This window comes from Amphibalanus amphitrite, unplaced genomic scaffold, assembly GCF_019059575.1.
Source record: "Amphibalanus amphitrite isolate SeventyFive unplaced genomic scaffold, NRLGWU_Aamphi_draft 001597F_arrow, whole genome shotgun sequence".
Classification (NCBI taxonomy): Eukaryota; Metazoa; Arthropoda; class Thecostraca; order Balanomorpha; family Balanidae; genus Amphibalanus; species Amphibalanus amphitrite.
In genome coordinates, this window is record NW_024883090.1 from 50,001 (window position 1) to 70,597 (window position 20,597).

The window sequence follows — 20,597 nt, forward strand, 5'->3', positions numbered from 1 at the left end:
CTGTTAGACAGGGACGGAGGCGGCCGACTGATGGTGGCAAAAACCGCTGAACTGCAGGCCACGGGGTCTTAGCCCAGGGCGTCTCTAAAATTAAATGACACAATGCCGCTCCACTGCCTCAGTCTACGGCAAAAATAGGTAGCTTTCAAACAGAACACGATCCAGAATTACTCACTTCCTCAGCCCATACAAGACATTATCCAGTGGAAAAGATCAGTCGTCCCTCGCTCCCCAGTCCGCCCTCAGTAAGCCACTCAGTACATACACCAGGTGGTCGGTAGTGACCGAACACCTGTCGGCAATCAGCAGCCACCTGTTCTGAACAGGACCAGACGAGACGGACCGCCATGAACCACGGCACTGTACGACAGACAGCCCCAAGGAGCGACACAAAAGCCTGTCATCCATTGAAAGGAAGTGGCTTATCTATCCTCACATAACAGGCATTGACTGATACCTGAACTGGATAGCGGGCAGCGGCAGTTCAAGATCCCATATACCAATTATCACGTTAGGCTCGATCTTCGTGTGAATTCCTGCATGAACTACCGTCTACCTCTCATCTAAGTGGGTACAAACATAGTTCTGAGGCCAGTTTTACCAATAGAAAAATAGCCGCCAGCCGGTTTTTTTTTTCCTAATGCCATCCCCGAATTTGGTCATCCAGACGAGAAAAAATGATACCGATGTGACTGTGTCAGTTAGGCTGGCTGTTATAATTAGTCACAACAGTATCACTTTTTCTCGCCTGGAAAGCCAACTTCTGGGACGGCATTTGGGAAGAAAAAAAAAATCCGACCGGCGGATATTTTTCTGTTGATAAATCTGGCCTGTGACCGAATTACTGCACGCACTGTTCGGCAGTGAAGTTCTGTACGCACAAACTCCAAGTTTGAAATCCCGCATGTCGCATTCGCCACTGAAAACCCCATACACACACAACCCATCCAAGCCCTGCCCCTCCCCGTTCCCCTCCGCGCCCCGTCCGGCCACGTTTCTGCTCTAATGGCCTGCAGTGCTGGCCGAGGTCACGGTTGGTCCGCCGACCGGCACGGTGGACGGTTCAGGGCGAGTGGCCTGCGACGGTCGGCGGCAGCGAGCGCCACAGTGAACTGACGCGGTGTTTTGATGAATTGTCAGGGAGTTCTGGTATCGCTGATCCTGATGACATTATGTTTTGATGACGCAAGGGTTGGTTGTCTAGGAGTCTGGCGAATGCTCGTGAGAGCCAAAAACAAGTAATAATGCCGCAGTGAACTGGCAGGACCACTGCGGAAATACACTTACGCAAAAATGAGCAGTATGAGGTAATTACAACGGATCAAAACAACATGAAAGGACGAACATTATAGAAACAGATACTGATTTGGTCACTCTTCCCTGCTGTTGGAGAAAATTATATGACGCTTATATTGACAATCACCACCTTTACACATCACGCGTTCTAAACTGAAGCGGTTCAATATCTAATCTCAAATGGCAGCAAATATTTCTAATGCATGCTTAATATTGTCAAAGTGTCACGCAAACAGCACCTGAGGTTAAGTGCTAACAATCGTGCCATACCATAATTTGTGCCTGTATTCCTAGAAGTGGAATATTCAATTACGACGGCATCGAAGAAAAGTGACAGCGGTGGGCCAATATAGGGCAATGAATAGTTTCCGGGTGTTTACGTAAGGTGTGAGTGCGCGAGAAGCCAATCGACTAGAATTAAAATATGGTAGAAACGATATTACAGTCGGGGGAGGTTTGGTCAATCGTTGTCATTTTTAGCACGTGCTATTTTTGTCACACGTGCTAAAAATGACAACGATTCTGCTATTTTTGACAACGATGAGGCCGATTTCACTCCTCAGCGAGGAAATGAAGATTTTGGAAAGATAAACACTGATTTTGGAAAAGAAGTGCTGCCACCTGGTGCAAGACGAAGAATCCAGCTTTAATATGCCTGTTATTTGTATGGTAGTTTGTTTTGTGGCCTGAAGTTGGAACTTAAAATTGAAGCATCCGAAAATGATCGATATTGATCGAAAACATGATGTTGATGAAAAAATAATATTTTAAGTTGAGAGAGGAGGCCATTTTATCCAGATGCAGTAGTTTACTTCTTGAAATTATTTTTGCTAATGACGGCTGCTAATTATCCCTCATTACATGGCAGTCGTCGTAAGCAAAAATAATTTCAAGAAGTAAACCACCGCATCTGGATAAAATGGCCTCCTCTCTCAACTTAACATATTATTTTTTTCATCAACATCATGATTTCGATCAATATCGATCATTTTCGGATGCTTCAATTTAAAGTTCCAACTTCGGGCCACAAAAAAGGGTATACTTCAACGTTGGACTACCATACAAACAACGGCCATATTAAAGCTGGTTTCTTCTTCTTGCACCAGGTGGCAGCACTTCTTTTCCAAAATCAGTGCTTGTATTTCCAAAATCGTGATTTCCTCGCTGAGGAGTGAAATCGGCTTCATCGTTGCTAAAAATAGCTGATAGCGTTGTCATTTTTAGCACATGGTTGCCAAAAATGGCATGTGCTAAAAATGACAACCATTGACCAAACCTCCCCCAACTGATTAGGAGTAAAGGTGCTACATACAAATGGCAAGTGCATTGCAGTGCATTGCAGCACGAAGGTATGCATCACTGCATGTTTCAAACCACGGAGCTAAGGCACACTAAGCAGATGGAGGCAAGGCGGATCCAATCTCAAAAGCAGCTGACGGCACATTGGTTCGGCTTACCGCACCAGCCGACCCCACTCAGGGAACTCGGCTGGCGCCATGCGGCCCGAGCCGCAGCTCCCGCCACTAATAACTGTTCACATCTCAGCGGCACTGCACTAACCCTACACCCTACCGGCGATGCACTTCCCCACCGACACTGTACTAAGGTCACGCCCCGCGTCAATAAACTTAGCCTTACATCCAACGGCGCTACTCTCAGCTCACATCCCAGCGACACTTCACCCAGCTCACAACTCACCGGAACTGTCCGAAGCTCACACTCACCAGAAGTGCACTAAGCTCACGCCCTACCGACACTCAGCACTCAGTCCTCGTCCCACCGGCACTCAGCAACTAGGGCACTTCGCACTAAGCCCACACCCCACCAGCACAGAGCACTCAGCTCACACCCCACCAGCACTCAGCACTCAGCTCACATCCACCCGCCCGTCGCCCGCTGCGACACGGCGGCGGCCGGCCACTGGCCGTCACCGGCGGCGACCGAGCAGCGGCGCCCGCCCCGCCCCGCCCCGCGGCCGCCCAGGCGCCGGAAGCGGGCAAATGGCCCGCCGGCCCGCCGCCCGAATCCATGTGCGCACGGAGGTGCGACCGGCGACGCGTGGAGGCGTGCTGACAGAGTGGCGAGCTGCGGGCGAGCTGCGGGCGAGCTGCGGGCGAGCTGCGGGCGAGCTGCGGGCGAGCTGCGGGCGAGCTGCGGGCGAGCTGCGGGCGAGCTGCGGGCGAGCTGCGGGCGAGCTGCGGGCGAGCTGCGGGCGAGCTGCGGGCGAGCTGCGGGCGAGCTGCGGGCGAGCTGCGGGCGAGCTGCGGGCGAGCTGCGGGCGAGCTGCGGGCGAGCTGCGGGCGAGCACCGGTAGACCACAGCGCGGCGGGGCGGTGGCCGAGCCAAGGACGGGCGTCGGACGGAGCTACTGGTGCGAGGTCTGGGGTTCTGCCGGGGGCTAGAGGTGCTCACAGCGGGCTTCTGAGATACATAGCTGGTGAAGAGCGGGCTTCCAGGCAATACCTATACCGAACTGATATGGAAGGATGGCACAAAAATGGAATGGGTCGTATTCGCGTGCGAAACACAAGAGTCAAATTGATGTGCAAATCACGCCGGAAAATCGTCTTTATGGTAAATCGTCCAAAACGTTATTACAAACGTTAAATACGATGTAACCGTGAAACACCCCTTCCAAAAAAAAACTGCTTAAAAAAGAATCACAGGTGCTATCAATGATAATAAGGCATGGCCACCAAGAGAGTTCTTATTTTGTCAAACTTCATTCTAAGAAATTGAAGTAAATACAGAATAGATTATTATCAAACACCATTTTTTACAATGCCTTACGTTTGTTCACTTTACCGAAAAATAAGTTTTTTTTGCAATGGATTTATGATTTTTTATTCTAAAAATAATCAACAAAGAAAATAAAACCTTTTTATTAAAAATGTTATTTTTTGTGTTTTAAATAAGAACTATATTCTAAATAAAATATGCTTGACGCGGAAGTTTATTACGTGTTGACCAATCATATTGCGTAGTTCAAACCCATTGGCTGTAAGCAGCATGCCGATTGGCTGGCGCCAAGCTGAGGCTGAGGTGGCTGCATTCTGAGTGTTTCTTCATTAGGACACCACTTTCCTGTTTAGGACACTCTTTTCGTAACGAGAAATGGAATATCTTTGCTAGGGTGATCGTTGGGCCGTAAAAGCTTCTCATTTGTGCTACTCTCAGCTCAAGCTACAAGACTGCTATTCCAGTTCAAAACCCCATGTTAAAACTTAAGGACATTCAGCATGGAATTTTAGGGAAAATGAAACATTTTTTACATTTTTACGTCAACTACAATAATTTTTGCCTGGTCATGAAGTTTCATACTAACGATATCAGATGCTGACATATGCAAGCGAACATGCGGTCAGTCCCGCGGTAATTTTGTTGCCATTTGGTGTCGGGACATGCGACCGCGTAGACTGGAACGTGAGTGAATTTACCGAACTACTGTTGTAAACTCTGTTTAAGTGGTTGATAATTATTCTGCTGTATTTTTATCAGCCCTGAAAGCCATATTTTACTTGGATACTAGCTGTTTAGCGTTGTTTCAAGGAGCGTCACACATGAGCGTCGTTTTTGCCTGCGGTTTTTTAGGCACGATCGTTTTGGGGGAATTTCTTTTATCTTGGTAGCTATGTGTGACTTATTTATAATTTTCATTATGATTTCGATCATTTCTCGTCCCCACCCAAACAGGCTTTTTGCCATTTACACTCAATAAGATAGGAAAAAGTAGATTTGTATTGGGACTAGGTGTTTTGAGAGTGAAACGTATTATGCGTTCCCATTTTTGGATAGGTACTTACTTGTGCTCGTCAATTATCAGTGTAAAACAAACAGGTGCTTGACATGCCTCCACCCTCGGCGCTGACGGCGGATAAAGGTATGGAATACTTTGTTGAACATCGCTGAGCGTTGTGAAGTACTTAATTCTGCAAAGGGTTCCTGCTATTGGTGCCAATCGGAATTTCTTTTCTTGGAATTCCAATTTTTGTCCAATTCCAATTTGGAATTTGGACGGAATTCTTAACATTTTTTGGAAATTAATCGGAACACAAGGCCTTTAAAATTTATAATTTTAAAACGGAGGCCTTTAAAACGCTTTTAAACACTTTTAAAATTTACGCAAAAAATGCAAAAATCGTTAAAAATTGGAATAGCCCCCGCTTTGGACAAAATTGGAAATTTACTTGGCAATTTCTTGGAATTGGATCGGAATTGGAATTGAAATTTCATGAAATTGGCACCACTAGTTCCTGCCCACTGCGGGATCGACGGGAATGAGAGCACGGAAGACCTGGTGAAACAAGCGGCCGCCCTGCCGGAAAGGTCATCTCATGATTGTTGCGTCAACAAGTATTTGAGGCGTCAGACGTGATGCGTGTTGATGAAAAGAGCCCGTGAAAGGCGTCGGTGAAATCGTTCCCAATTTTGGGTACGCCGTTCCCATAACAAGGAACGCTGGCAGCGCCAGTGTACGAAAGCGTTCCCAAATTTGGGCACGCGGCCCGGGCGGCGGACGGCTTTAGTAATAGAGGGGAAGGATTTGAAACTATGTTGGGCTTTACAATATCAATCTCTTTCTCAGCAATATTGATATAAATATCAGGGGGTTCATGATCATTTTATATTTTTTGGATGTCATTTAATAGTTTTTCTTCTTGTTTGAAATAATGCCTACAGCCTACATGGCGTTTCCATGTTTGGGTTTTTTGTTCCCAAACTTGAATTTGGGAATGAAAATGCATTCCCAAAAATGGGCAAGCTTGACCATAGTTCTGCCTACTGAAATACCACCATATCTGTATGACCAGAATGCAGCAGAGTTGTCACTGATCTGTTTCTTTTATCACTGATCAGTTAGCAATGCCTGGGAAATGCCCAAGAATCAAGACAGTTATCATTGATTCTTTATTAACTGACTTTCAAAGAGTGATTAATGTGGTGATTGAAGAGTGGTTAATGACATGTATGGGGATTTTCATGCATATTATGCATCTGCTCAAGTTTTCAAAGCTTTCAAAAGTTTGAGCATTGAAACAAATTCTGTTAGATTGTCAAAAATCAAAATACATAATTGTCAAAATGCATGTATTCTTATTACTAAATAATTTGATTGCATGTAATATTTTAAATAGCCTTCTACTGCACTTTGATCTTGAGCCTACCAAGAAACTCTACCTACCCAAATTATGAAGCATATCACTATACACCACGCGACCATTGCTGGTCTGTATTGGCAAATATTGGGACATGGCAGCAGTACCTGAAAATACAAATAAGTCGACACTAGACAGACGCTGGTGAAAACAGGGTGCCTGAGGGCATATGGAAACAGCGACTATTAAGAACTTCTCTCCCTCGGCTCTCAATGCCTTCTAGATTCTGGGTGTCACATGGTTTATGCGAGTGAATTTCTAGAGCCTTGATCAAATCGCGCAAGGCGCCCTGTTTTCAGACCGTCGTGACGCGTCGTCTCACTCAACAGCATCAGGGCTGTCTCCCAAGCAAGGTCCTACTCACTGAGAACAACAGATCAACCAATCAGATTAATATTGATATCTATGAATCAATAATAACTTGAGAACAGATCAATCATTCAGATTAATATATTGATATATGAATCAATCATAGCTTAACTACTATTTTGCGATTGGACCTACAGCTTGAACTTGTCTTTATTCCTTTACTTTTTGATCAATTATTGTCAAGAACAAATGAAGCTTAAAAACTGCACTGGTACCTATTCGTCTGAATATTTTAACTAGAATGTTGATGCAGCATGAATGATATGCAGCATCTGTCATTTAGTAATGAAAATGGGGAACCAGCATCGACTTAAAAAAGCAAAAATATAATCCATTGATTGATACTGTGTAGGTACGAGACAGAGGCACCTACATAAAACATACCTTGTCAAACGTCTGAGGGTGCCGAAATTGAGTTAATTCGGTAAAATCCTCCCAATGATCCTTCTCAAATTCGCAAGAAAACTTCCAAAATTCACGCAACCAGCACCAACTCTCCTCAGATTCTCCAATAACTGCTACGGCGCATGTGCGCCGTTTTCTTCCCATTAGAAGTTATTTTGTCATAATTATAAGATTTTCAATCAGTTTTTGCTATACTTATTTTAAATATTCAAAAAAAAATTATGAAAGACACTAAACGTACGTTCTTATTCAAAAAAGGTGATAAATCGTAAAACAAACAGCTTAAAATATTTCTTTTAACTCTCGAAATACATAGGCGTTCACAGGTTCATAAAATTGCAGGTCAATATTTCTTATTGCATGTCGGCAAAGTGAATCACGTGAATGTTCTTCACGAATTTGATTATTTTAATATCACCATGAATCAATTTGTTGGTTTTGAAGTCATAAAAATATCCATAGCTTAATCTAACTTTGAGATTTTTATATACAAACATGGCGCAGCAGATAACTTGTTTCAATAGTGGCGTTGTTATGCGCTGTTTATGTATCGAAACGAGATATGACTTTGGGCCTGTTCCAGCGCCTCCAGAAGAAATTCTTGACTGGAGGCTCTACCAGAGGTTTTACTGGAGGCGCTGGAACGCAATCTGGAGATTTCTGGAGATTGGCGTCATAGATACCAAAAGAATGACGATTGTTCTCTCTTGAAACGCAAAATTTGTTTTCAATTTTAGTTAAAAAGATAAATAAAATTATAGCAATGTAATTTTCTTTACATTCAAGTTGTAAAATAATCAGTCAAATGTCCTTTGTTTACATTCGTGATTGTCACATGTGCACCATAATTGTAGACCAGAGCCTCCAGAGAAATTTGGACCTCTCAACTCTCTGGAGGCTACTGGAGGTTTCTGGAGCTTTGGCGAGAGCTTTCTGGAGCTTTCTGGAGGCGCTGGAACGCTCTCTGGAGGATTCTAGAGCTTTCTGGAGCTTTCTGGAGGTTTCTGGAGGCGCTGGAACAGGCCCAATGTCAACAAGGGGTGCCCGTGTGATTAGATGGAGTAGATGAGACCATTTTTTAATGATTACAAGATACCCTATTGTGCAACGAATTTTTGTTATCTGGAATGCGATGATTTTCCATCGCATAATAAATTGAAACCACCTGTGTTTAAACGTCAGGTGTCTCAGAAAGTGAAGATGGGTCTGGCTTCAAATATGCCATATTTCTTATTTTTACTACTTTTTGTTATGTCCTCAAATATGTTCCAAGCAGATCATGTTGGAACGAAAGGCATATACTGGAGGCTTGACTCACTTGAGAACAAGGTGATCAACATTGACAAACTTACAAATGATGACTCCAATGCCACCAAGAGCCTGCGCCAAGACGAGCCGAAGCAGGACACAGTTTTTGAGGCTCTCTTGAGTACAAGTATCAAAAATGGTATCTGGACCAAGCATGAAGCTGTCAGATACTGTACAAGTGATGTCAATAGCCATGAATGTAATGGGACAACATATGATATAATCAGGCATGCTGCAAGTCAAGGTGCAGTGTAAGTATCAGTAGGTATTGATTAAAGCAGGTTTGAGGTGATAACAGTTGTGTCATGTGTGTCTCTCATGATCAGTGAGATGGACAATATTCTGCCTTCAGCTCAGTCACCATACTGATTACTGACTACTGAGTGGTAGGTTCTTGAAGGTGGCTCGTGAAAACAAGCTCCATAGATTTGTTCAGTGGGGTTGGAGAATTAGGGGTTGTTGGACTTTTTAAACATTGAGAAGGACTTCTATAAAATATAGGACAAATTCCACCAATTTATAATCAAAATAAGCATATGGTGTAGCAATTAAACAGCAATCAAACAGCAAAATACATAAAATGAGCAAATGAGTGTAACAATTGCATTGCATAGTTGCATAGAGAACAGAGTTTAGCAAGGGCACCTTCTACCCACCTAGCTCCTTATGAAGCTAAAGCACAGTAAATTGATCATCTTAGGATGCTAAACAAGCTTGGACCCTGTTGACTGCTTTGTTTCAGGCCTGATGACGAAACTGCAGAGACAGCACCTGAGCCTGACGATGAACAGGAACCACCCCTGGACTGTGGCAAGTCTGTCAACTTCACACACTATGACCACCTGGTGGGGGTATCAAACAGGCAAAGGCACCCAGCGCTGGTGCCCGAGCCGCATGCTGGCCTTGTATTCCGGCGTCGGGGAGACAGAGCCAGCGATACCATCGATCTGGACGTGTTGGAGAAAAAGCTACGGCGCTCCAAACGAGAGGTGAGCTGTGATGAACACATGTTCGTTTATAATGGTACTATACCTACCGTTTATATTGGCTATGATCTTACAGCAGGGTTGGCAGAGGGTGGCAAAAACTGGTTTTTGCCAGTGGTTTTAACCGGTTTAAACCGGCTGGCAGAAACCATGGTGGCAAAAACTGGCAGAAACTGGCAAAAACTCAAGTGGCCAAAACTGCGTTGCTTGCCTAAAAAGCAATCGGTTGAAATGTACAAAGTCATGTCTGTCATTGGGACCCAGTAAGCATTGTCTCGCTAGTTTACCGCTGCTTAAAATGTCTGTCGGTAGTCAATAGATGTCCACCAGGAAGTGCACTTTCATGCATCGCTGTTGGTGTGCTTCTGCACATGAGCATATGCAGGAGTCGTTTCCGACCAGACCTCGAGAATGGCTGGGTCGATTGCGCTCAAATTGGGACACCGTTAGGGACTGATTAGTAGGGTGTCGTGCATAGTCGGTCGGGGTCCATTTTGCACGTGCGCACGTGCGGGGTGACGCTTCCAGATTGGGAGAACGGCTACGTCGACTAAGCACAAATTTGGCACTGACACTGTTAGGAACCGGTTCGTAGGGTCCGGTGCACAAGTCAGTGGCAGATGCCCTTTCCCACTTCTTCAATACTCGCCGCCCGTCGGCGCACTTTCTCATTTCTCTCACCAAAAAGGCGCCTTATTGGTTAATTATAGAGGACTCACGGAACTATTTAACACTAAAATGGTCAAGATACCACTTCTGTTTGAAAGCATATTGTATTGACTGAATCCTACTTAAAACGTGTCCTGTTCAAACGCATGTAGAGGCATAGCGTTTTGACTGTTTTAGTTTTTGCCAGTGTTTGCCACTTTATGCCGGTTAAAACCGGTTTAAACCGGCAAATGGCAAAAACTAGTTTTTGCCGGCAAAAATGCACACCCTGTCTTACAATGATGCAGTCTTTTCCTGCTGGGCTTTAATTTGCTCTCAGAGAAACAAACTTCTCTCTCAAATATGTTGTTGGGCTACTTAGACTACTGTGTGACTGTCACCGAACATTTTGTGATTGAGAGCGATGAATATGCATTTACATTTTGCAATGTGTTGTGTTTGCGAAATTAATGCCTGTGCTTCATTTCGACAGAAACCCAAGTCGTTGCAGCTGTACAACCAGATCGGCAACTTTTGGCGTGTGAAAGGTGACGCGTCCAAAGCCATCGAGTGCTTCCGACGCTCGCTCGCGGTGTCTCCAAATAACGCTGAGGTGAGCGCTGCGGGGACAATGTACTGTCACCTTACACCGGGGCGGGCTAGAAAAGGAACTGAAGGAGGAAGGACGGGGTAGAGGCCGGCGTATGGTGGTGGCGGGGGCGTGGAAACCAGTTATTGGCATTGGCGCCGGTAATGCTCCTGATGGTTTGGTTGGGAGGGTGATGAAGATGAAGGTTAAAGATAAAGTGGTCAAGATATGTATGTGTGATATGGGTGTAGGTATAGAATATACTGCATGTCGTGTATACTGTGCTTGCATTTGTCGTGATTAAACTAAAACGAGAAAGTCAGATGTAAAGTGACAAGAGAATAGTTTCCCAATACCATTGTACCTATTACGCTCGTCGCGTATTGCTGCATCACGTTCTTAGTTGTTATTTGGTTACCGATAGCTCTGTGTACTCAAAGCATCGCCTCAAGTGTGTTCAAGGACAGTGCCAGTTGTTGCGCTGATTCGCGTGTTCTATTCTCGGTGGGGTAGCTACTAGTTTTAAGAATGCATTTTTGTGACTCGAGAATACTCTTCTGTCTACGAGTTTACGAAGGAGTGATAATCGCTAACGGTCGTGCAGATTCGTAACAGGATGTTTTGTAAATCGTGGCGGTTTTATCGGCTTTCCACTTCCGATAAAAATGTCACGTCACTATCAATGGACTGTCTCACCACCTCTGTCTGGCCTGTCCTTTTACAGGTGCTGTTGAACTTGGCCCGGGTCTTGTTCAACCTGCAGTACCTGGATGACGCCATCTTCCTCACGCGCCGATCGCTGGAGGTGCAGCCTCCCGATCAGAACGCGTGGCTGCAGCACTTCACCCTGGGGGAGATACTGAAGGTGAGGGATGGCTGTAGCACTTCACCGTGGGGGAGATACTGAAGGTGAGGGGTGGCTGCAGCACTTCACCCTGGGGGAGATACTGAAGGTGAGGGGTGGCTGCAGCACTTCACCCTGGGGGAGATACTGAAGGTGAGGGGAAGCTGCAGCACTTCACCCTGGGGGAGATACTGAAGGTGAGCATTGCACACTTGGGGAGATAATACGAGGTGATCGTGTGCAGGCGAGAAGGCTGCAGCGTTTGACCCCGGGGAATATTCTGAAGGTAAATATGGCACACGGGAGGAGATATTATGCGAGGTGAGTTTGAGGCGATACTGCATCACTTCACACCGGGTAGGTACGAAAGGCGTGCAGGCGAGAAGGAGCTGCAGTGTTTGACCCCGGAGAGAATCTCGTGTTTGACCCCGGAGAGAATCTCATGGTAAACCGGTGAGGCGAGGCTGCAGCGCCTTACGATGGGGAAAATATGAGGGTAAGCTTATGCAGCAACCATGTTACATGCATGCTAGACGATATATTGAAATTGAATAGCTGATGAGACTAGCCCTGCTGGTGTGACGCTCCAGCCTTCCGTTTTAGCCGTGTACGCTATGTAGCACGTCTGACTGAGTTGGCGCTATAAATGAGCGACTGTTTGTTTCGAGCCTTATTGTTTGAAGGAGATGGCGCTGATTGGCATTATGGTTGGTATACGAGGGAATGAACGCAAACACGCATGCAGAAAGACGAGAAAAACATCCAGGGCTGGCGGAAAGATGTGCAATCTCGTTCTTGTATCGTATTCCGTTGCTGAAGATTGTGCCCGTAAAATTACTCAAATTGCATCCCATGACGAAGTATCTGACGCCCTCACATTACCTATTACTGTCCCAGCTACACTTTTAATGCTCCCGATGATATTGTGATAAATGGTAAATTAGTACCTATCGCACCAGAGGAGCATCGTCCATGTCATCACCGAGTAGGCGTTCACAATCAACACCACAAGCAAACGTGCCTTGTTACGTCTTCTCTCGTGGTCCCCCTGGCTATGCCCAGGCTCGTTTACACGTTGTGCTTGGTGTGAGGACGAAATACGATCCATCGTATGCATGAGCTAACGGCGACTAGTTGATGCAGCCGCACGTGGTGGGGCTGGAATAACATCCCCCAAACCGTTATTCCCATCGAGAAGCTAAGAATCGAAGGAAATGTGAGAACGACACATGATTGCACCATGTATCGAATCGACCACCGTAAAGCCTGAAACAGACTCTTTCCGCTCTTTCCGCAGTCAGGAAATCGCATTCGAGAGCCTATTCAAATACATGGAAGCACGCTCGCATCAATCGCACGCACCTCCCGCAAGCGATTGATGCGAGAAGAATTACAATGTATTTGAATAGGCTCTCGCATGCGATTTCCTGAACGCGGAAAGAGTCTGTTTCAGCCTTAACACCCATCGTTAAACAAGGGAAGCTGTTCATTAGCCTACGCATTTATGAATTAGTGACGTTCTGTGATAAAAATAATGAAGCTTCTTTTCGTGCAGTTTTGAAATATGCACTTCAGCATATTTTCATTCATTTTTCACAATTATACTACTGCGCTACAAAGTAACTGTTTATTACGGGAATTAATGCATTATGCGGTCATGAGGACGAAAAAGTGACGTGACACCAGTGACTTGCACTGACCGTTCAGCAGTTGCGCAATCGTAGGACACGTGTACTGGGTGGCTCTCGGGCCGCCGGCCACCGCGTCGCCCGGCTGGCGACGCCGGCTATTTTTAGTCGCCGTCACCGCCCCGACCGAGAACCGAACGAGTTGACGTAGGGCCGTCTGCCCACTTTTCGTGGGGATTCGCGAGTCAGCAGTGGGCCGGAAAGAGCGAATCTCTCTCTCTCCTCTCTCTCTCTCTCTCTCTCTCTCTCTCTCTCTCTCTCTCTCTCTCTCTCTCTCTCTCTCTCTCTCTCTCTCTCTCTCTCTCTCTCTCTCTCTCTCTCTCTCTCTCTCTTCTCCCCTCTCTCCCCTCGTCTGACTGTCTCTGTCTCCCCTCCCCTCGCTCTCTATCCCCCTTTCGCTCTCCCTAGTTCCTATACATACAGGGTGTCCCATAAGTTCGTTCTCACATTTTATTTGCATGTGAAACAGAGTACATTGCGTTTTGATATATTCATGACCCCTCAATGTGCTCCCCATTTAATAGGCAAACACATGAACACATGCTGCGGCATGCCAACCGGCATGTTTGGCTGCATAGCAGGCTTAAAGGTAGTGTGCCAGCTTTCCTGGACCATATGGAGTTAATGGCCCAGATAAGGAGAACCGGATTTTTAGAACTTATCCATACCTTCAAAACTCATGGAAACGTCTTAAATTCTTCAAATTTTGAGTACCCCAGTGCGAAATTCGCCCCGACGGGTTGTCGGTCGTACCCCAACCACATTTCACACCACTATGAACAATAAATGCACACAGTGAAATCGCTATTACCGATAGGCTCATCCAATCAAGTTTCGATAAACCCGTTCATCATCATCTCCTGCGGTTTTGAACACGCCTGTTAGGTGGTGCTGTAGACCGCGCCCAAAGCCAGGGCCCCGGTAACGTGAGGTAGCCGAGTCGGGGCAGCGTGCGCTGACCCAAGCCGGGGCCGCGCGTCCTCCCGGTGTCATGTGATAGCCCGGGGCTGCCCGCGGGGATGCGGTAGACCGCGCCCAAAGCCGCGGCCCCGGCTTGGGTCAGCGCACGCTGCCCCGACTCGGCTACCTCACGTTACCGGGGCCCTGGCTTTGGGCGCGGCTTCTGCTCATACTTTGTGGTGCGGTGGTGGTGCGTCGGGCCGCGCGCTCTGACTTCGGCCAAGAAAAATGCGTCAGCTGATCATTGTCATTTCTGCCACTTTCATGTGGTGAGATGGGATCATAACTTTAGAGACGGCTGTTTCATATCAATTATTTTACATAAAATAGTATTTCAAACCATAAATTAATGCTTGACAGCCAAATAAAAGAAACAATACCAATACAGGCTTACAGTTTAACCCTCGCATGTGTGCGGCGTTTTCCAGCTTCTAATGTGTAGGGGGGGGTCGGTTGGACCCCCCCCTTGCCGTTTGGCCCCTGATCGAGCTAGAGCTTCGCGGAAAAAACGAGCGTGTTGCCCGTGACTAGAGGAAGCCGATGATACCCAATTTTAAGGTCCTAGGTCATTGGTTGACCTTCCAGGTCAGGTCAATGACCCAAGGTCGGGAAAATCGGGACCTGTTAGAAAGTCGTAAAGTGTGGCTGCTAAGGGGTTTTCCGGGGTGCTGATCACGAATATCGTGTTAGTTTTGATCACAGATGATGTCTTGAAGCATTTAGACCAGGTCGGGTCAGGTCAGGTCAGGTCAACCAGTAGGCGTCGTGACGGGTATTAGTATTACGTGTCAACCGCCTCTGACAGCTTCGTAACATGTTACGAAGTCACCAAAACTACTTCGTAAATGTTCAAATGGTTGCTAAATTCGAATTCAGCTCCAAAAACTAGCCTAGAAACATGTAAAACTCGAAAAAGTGAACCGAGGTCACCAAAGGTCACTGACCTGACCTGACCTTCAGGTGACCTTAACACCCACCCTAATGCATGGGAGCAACATCAAATCACATGTTTGAACGTTTGAAACCACGAAAAGCTTGCAAACGCGCGGCTAATGCGAGCCGACATACGCGGAATCGCGATTCCGGCCAAACATGGTCTCGGAAAAGAGGTCACAGGTCAAAGGTCATTGGGGTCAGGGTCATGAAATTTTCAGGGTAGGTGTAAAATTGATCAATGCGAGGGTACTGAAAGTTTCGTCGCGATCGGCCGCTTTTTACGCGAGTTATTCGCGAAAAACCATGGGGGGGGGTCCATCCGACCCCCCCCCCCCCTACACATGCGAGGGTTAAGGCTCGACATTGTGTTGTCTACGATTAGACAGCTGATAACTCATTCCCGTACGTCGTAACTCTATAATGACCTTTGCTTATTGTCACATGTGCGCCGCATTCGCGATTATTGCCGACGCCTGTTTGCAGGCATGTTTTTTAATCCCACCCAGAAATGACAAACAAGCCCCCTGATTGGCCAGTTGCTGGCCAGTTGGACTTGAGCGGTCGCCATGGTGGTATCGGGGGCTCGGCCGGCCTCGTTAGGTGTTGAATTATGTGTTTCGTTGTGCTAGATGTTGCCAATTTGCTTTGATATTTGATAAATAACGTTGCCTTTTTCTTTGGTGACCCTGCATACTAATACGACGATATTTTGGTGCCGATGCATTAAACATCTTGAGACAGACGTGGCGATTTCCACGCCGTTTTGCAGTGCCTCCCTCCCCTTTTGTAGTGAGTTAACAGGCTTGTAAGAACCAAGTGAACCATTTTTTAGTCAAGTGGTCATGATCGTCCCTACATCTAATGGATGCTAAATAGTCTTGCGCAAACTTATTAGGTACTGGAGGAAGCAGAATAATTACGATTTTGGAGTACGCAAACTTGATATAAAAATATCAGGTATTTTGGCTATATAAAGTGAGAAAAAGTTAATTTACCATTTTTATTACAATTGCAATAATGATAATTTCATGATAATTGTACTGTCAGGTATTGATAATAGTCATGTCACGTCGTGCTACTAACCACACAGACACAACACATTTTCATCTTTATGTATCTAGGGCCTAGGCATAAGGTATTACAGGCATATTTTTTGCACACCTGTCATGTGCGAGTGGGCATGGCCTCCTTCCCAGTTAAATTTTGGCTGGTTGTGCTCAAATTTTGTAAATACCTGTCCTACATGTAAAGGGATACAGACACAGTTAGTCAGGCGCTCTTCTTAGTTCTTAATTCAGTTTTGTGCACCACTTCCTGCGTTCACCATGCTGTGCCCACTCTGCTTTACAGTGGACAGCTGCTTCTGTGACACGCATCAATCCTGCGTTCATTGAAACACTTAGTTTTGAGTGTTTTGACTCAGTTTTGTTGTAACATTACCTTTGTTTATGTTCTCAATAACTTGTTTTGGGCTTCTCATATTTATATTTTACTTGGCTTAGCAGGTTTAGTGTAAAACAAGTTTAAGCTGAAATATTTACATGTTGAGATTACATGAGTGCATACATTTTATAAAAGCTATTTCAAAGTACTGTAGCCATGTGTAACATGCATATGTCTTAGTCAATGACTACTCAGCATGCTGCTTGGTGTTCAATGGTAACAGTTTGATTTGTTTTTGACATCAAATAAGATTTGATTTGTGTTTCTGAGATTCCAATGTTATTTGTGGCAAATATTTTCCAAAAATCCTCCATCTTAAGCTTCAAGTTTCAACTGAATTATAAAATGCCTGCATTTTCTACCAGAAACATTATCATTGATTCCTCCTATATTATTTCATTTTGTCAATAGGTACCTGGACTGGTGAAAAGTGAAAACTGAAATTCATTCATGTCATCATTATCTTAAGACCTACCCCTAAATGGAATTGATCTTGTTTCACAAATGAGTTGTACAATGTCTATCAGCTGATGTCTATTGTCTATCTCTTTTTCAGCACAGAAGATCCTCAGTCATAGTTAACAAAATGGTAAAATTAGCTGTGTTTTTAAGATTCTAGTCGTGGCCATCAACTGCTCAGGAAAGCAGCCCAGAATCACTTCACTACAGGTATGTTGATGCATGTACATTGACATCAATGTCTATGCTGAAGAATTGTTGAACAGGGAATACATTTACCTAGCCTTTAGGAACCACAAATCCTACATTACTTGCATCAACATTTTTCTATAGAACTTATATTATCTACTTTCAAATGGCTAAGGCTTTTTTTACATTATATTCCCTCTGTTAAACATGACAATATGATTAGTTATAGTGTAACAAGCTGGTACTTATATCTGCCTTGTCAGCTTGGCCAACATCTGCATCATGTCTATCTCAAAATATGACTGCTTTCCTGACATTTGCATTTGTTCCACTCACCAATTGACCACTTCTACCCTCTGCTCGTTCTATGCACAGACATTGTCATAGGGCCTGTTCCAGTCACACTTCCTAACACCTCTTAACTCCTCCAAGATTGCTTCCCTGTTCCAGTGGCAGCTTTCGCCCCTAAAACGCCAAGGAGGGCCTTGCTCCAACCTCTATCTTGCTCTTGGAGGAGTTTAGATGTGTTAGGAAGTGCGACTGGAACAGACCCATAGCAAAACAGTTTCATCTCACTGTACTGTCTTTTTTTCCAGGTTTTCAAAGGATCATCATTCATCAGTACAGAAGGGTGGGGAAGAGAAGGCTGTTCAAATTCTGAAAAGCCAGAGCTGCAAAGGAGGTCAAAGATGCAGTGCAGTTGGCCCACTCAGTAGAGTTTCACTAGTGGTTCTGATGTGGACTGGGGATTACACGCTGGATTGAAGTGGCGGTCTAAAGCAGCTATAATTCATCATTCGTGCTGATCGTGGACGAGTAAGAGCCCACGTTGGCCCCGATCGGCGATCGCTGGCCAAAGCCCACCACCAGGTTGGTGATAGGCGTTGGCTGTGATATCTAGGTGTCGCCTATGTGTGAAAAGGACAAGTTGATAACAAAACCTGTTGCGCCATGTTATTAACCCGCGCCCGGGTGGCCCTCAGCCAACTTGGTGGGGGGGGGGAGGGGAGGCGTATTCGGCCACACCAGGTTATCTTGGAATGTAACAAAGCTGGAAAGACGCAGTAAAATCAATATATAGCTCGCTATTTTCCTTCAGAATCATACAGGTCATTTTCGATCAGGTCATTGCTGAGGTCACTGGAGGTCACCAAAAGTAAAATGATGACGAATTTTGGCTATAGATTTTGACAACTTCACAAATTGGTTCATAACTCGGGAACCAAAGAAGCTACAGCGCCGCGGAAAAGCGAATTCGATAGCTCTTTCGAAAATCTTGCAGGTTCTCACATTTGAGCTAAGGTCAACTAGGGTTAAGCCTCCAAATGGCAAAAACTGAACAATCGGCGTGCTTCGGAAATCGTCTTATCTTTTAAAACTTTTGATACCAACATTTTATTACGTTGATTTCACCGGCACTGCGTTTCTCTCGTCTTGTTGACCTAACAAGGTCAACTTAATAAATTTGACCTCAGGTCAAAGTCGCAGAAAATGCCATATTGCATGTCAGTCGATTCGTTACATTGAGATTGTGATTAACATCAGTAGCGGCGGAACACCTTCAATTAAGGTGGCATTGCCGACTTTTGGTCCCATTCTTCCCATGCAACGCCCATAGGGCTAATCTTAAAATGCCAAAATCAAAGGGGGCACGGTGCCCCGGTGCCCTCCCCGTTCCGCCGCCTATTGACCCTCGGTCACCGATATCACAATTAAAGATACTCAAGATGTTGGTAGTTGGTACTGATTCTCATGCAATAGCTCGAGTTTCAAACGTCTACGTCATGGTGACCTGACCTGACCTTAGGTGACATGGAGTTACATTTTTTTCACAAATGATGTGAATCGATGCATTATACATAAGCTATACTAAGTTTCGTGTCGTTTTATTTATGCAAGCACAAAATTGTCAGGTGTGGCCAAAAACGCCCCCACCCACCTGGGGGAACGTTAAAGCACTGATATATTATTCGGTGTAATCCACGATGCATCGATCGGTGACGGTGTACTTGATAATGCATTATTTATTGCTGAGTGTCTACAGATTTTGCTCTGTTCAGTGTGATCTGTGATAGGAAACTACTGATATATCTCCACGCGCATGACTGAAAGAGCTGGCATGATCCACAATTTTGCGTGTCTGTTTTTGTTTGGCATTTCATAAATGCTGTCAGCTGTGATCGTTTGATGAGACACTGGGACAGCCGGCCTGTAAGATCAGCGAACTGTAGGCGGCGGGGCGGTGGTCTGGTGGCTGCTGCATGGGACTGACACCAGCAGATTCAGAGCTGCGATACGCGAACGTTATGTTTACAATCCCTTTGCAAAATAAGATCTAATAGATATCATGTCCTCGAAAATGTTCTTCAATCAATATGATGTTAGGCCTGCTGGCTTATTCCATGGGGGCCAAAACCGATCGTTTTATGCATGCCTTTTCTGGGCCTCGTTCTCCTCTAAATACGTGTAGGTAGCAATTTTATTCAAGGGACGATTGAAAGTGCCTCCGATTGGTTTTCAGCGTAGGTGGGATGAATCTTGGGTGGGATATGGCCGTTGAATGTGAGGCAGTCGATAAGGAACGTCGAGGGAACGGTCATTGGGTAGGTATGTGAAAAAGGCAGCAGTAGAAAACAAGGAAAGGAGGCGTTTGGTGTGAGGTTTCAAATGCTCTATGCATAAGAAAAGTTTATTTGATTATATGACACCGTCCTTTTTATCGCGATACGTGAGCAACGCACGAGACGCTCACCGTTCAGACTTGTAGCGTTAGAGAATGGGCCGACAGGCTGAGAAGGGCTATTTCCGCGAAAGGATATTCTGGGATTTGAATTGAAATGCATTTAGTTTTGAAAGCATCCGTACTTCCTAACACGATACTGACTCATTTAAAATTTCACCTTTTCCCCATTGCGATAACATGAGAAACCGAGACTGCGGTGTCCCCGTACGCAGGATTCTGGAGACTGTCGGGCGAATTCTAGTAGCTAAAAGCTTTTGTTCTTAATTAACTAGAGAATAATCATTTCTTTTAATACTTTGTAACACCAACCAACTAGAAACAATCTGTACGGGCTTCCAAAAAATGTTATATTTAACATGTAAGATCCATTACAATATTTTAGCGGCCCTAAGTTTCAAATGTAACGTATGCGTCATTATTGAAAAAGTGCTAAAGCATAGTATTCTATGGCTGACAAATATTCTGCGTCTGTCAGCCAAAACTGGCCAATCAGAGGCTTTCTTTGTCATTTCTGGGTGGGATTAATAAACATGCTGTTTGCAGGCCAGCCCACTACAGTTGTTATACATATCGAAAAA

At 45.2% G+C, this 20,597-nt stretch overlaps 2 protein-coding genes across 2 annotated transcripts in view; one reads left to right on the forward strand and one right to left on the reverse strand.

The window, feature by feature from the left end:
- Positions 1–7,340, reverse strand: part of LOC122374068 (disks large 1 tumor suppressor protein-like) — a gene marked incomplete at its 3' end in the record, with an annotated part of 35,422 nt that extends 28,082 nt beyond the window's left edge. Inside the window, exon 1 of the mRNA XM_043352584.1 lies at positions 7,206–7,340. The remainder of the gene's footprint in view (positions 1–7,205) is intronic.
- LOC122374069 (tetratricopeptide repeat protein 17-like) lies at positions 4,652–11,664 on the forward strand. Its single transcript, XM_043352586.1, has 4 exons — positions 4,652–4,656; positions 9,277–9,523; positions 10,662–10,781; positions 11,482–11,664. Exons 1-4 carry the CDS (start codon positions 4,652–4,654, stop codon positions 11,662–11,664), a joined length of 555 nt encoding a protein of 184 aa, XP_043208521.1.
- The last annotated feature ends 8,933 nt before the right edge of the window (positions 11,665–20,597 follow it).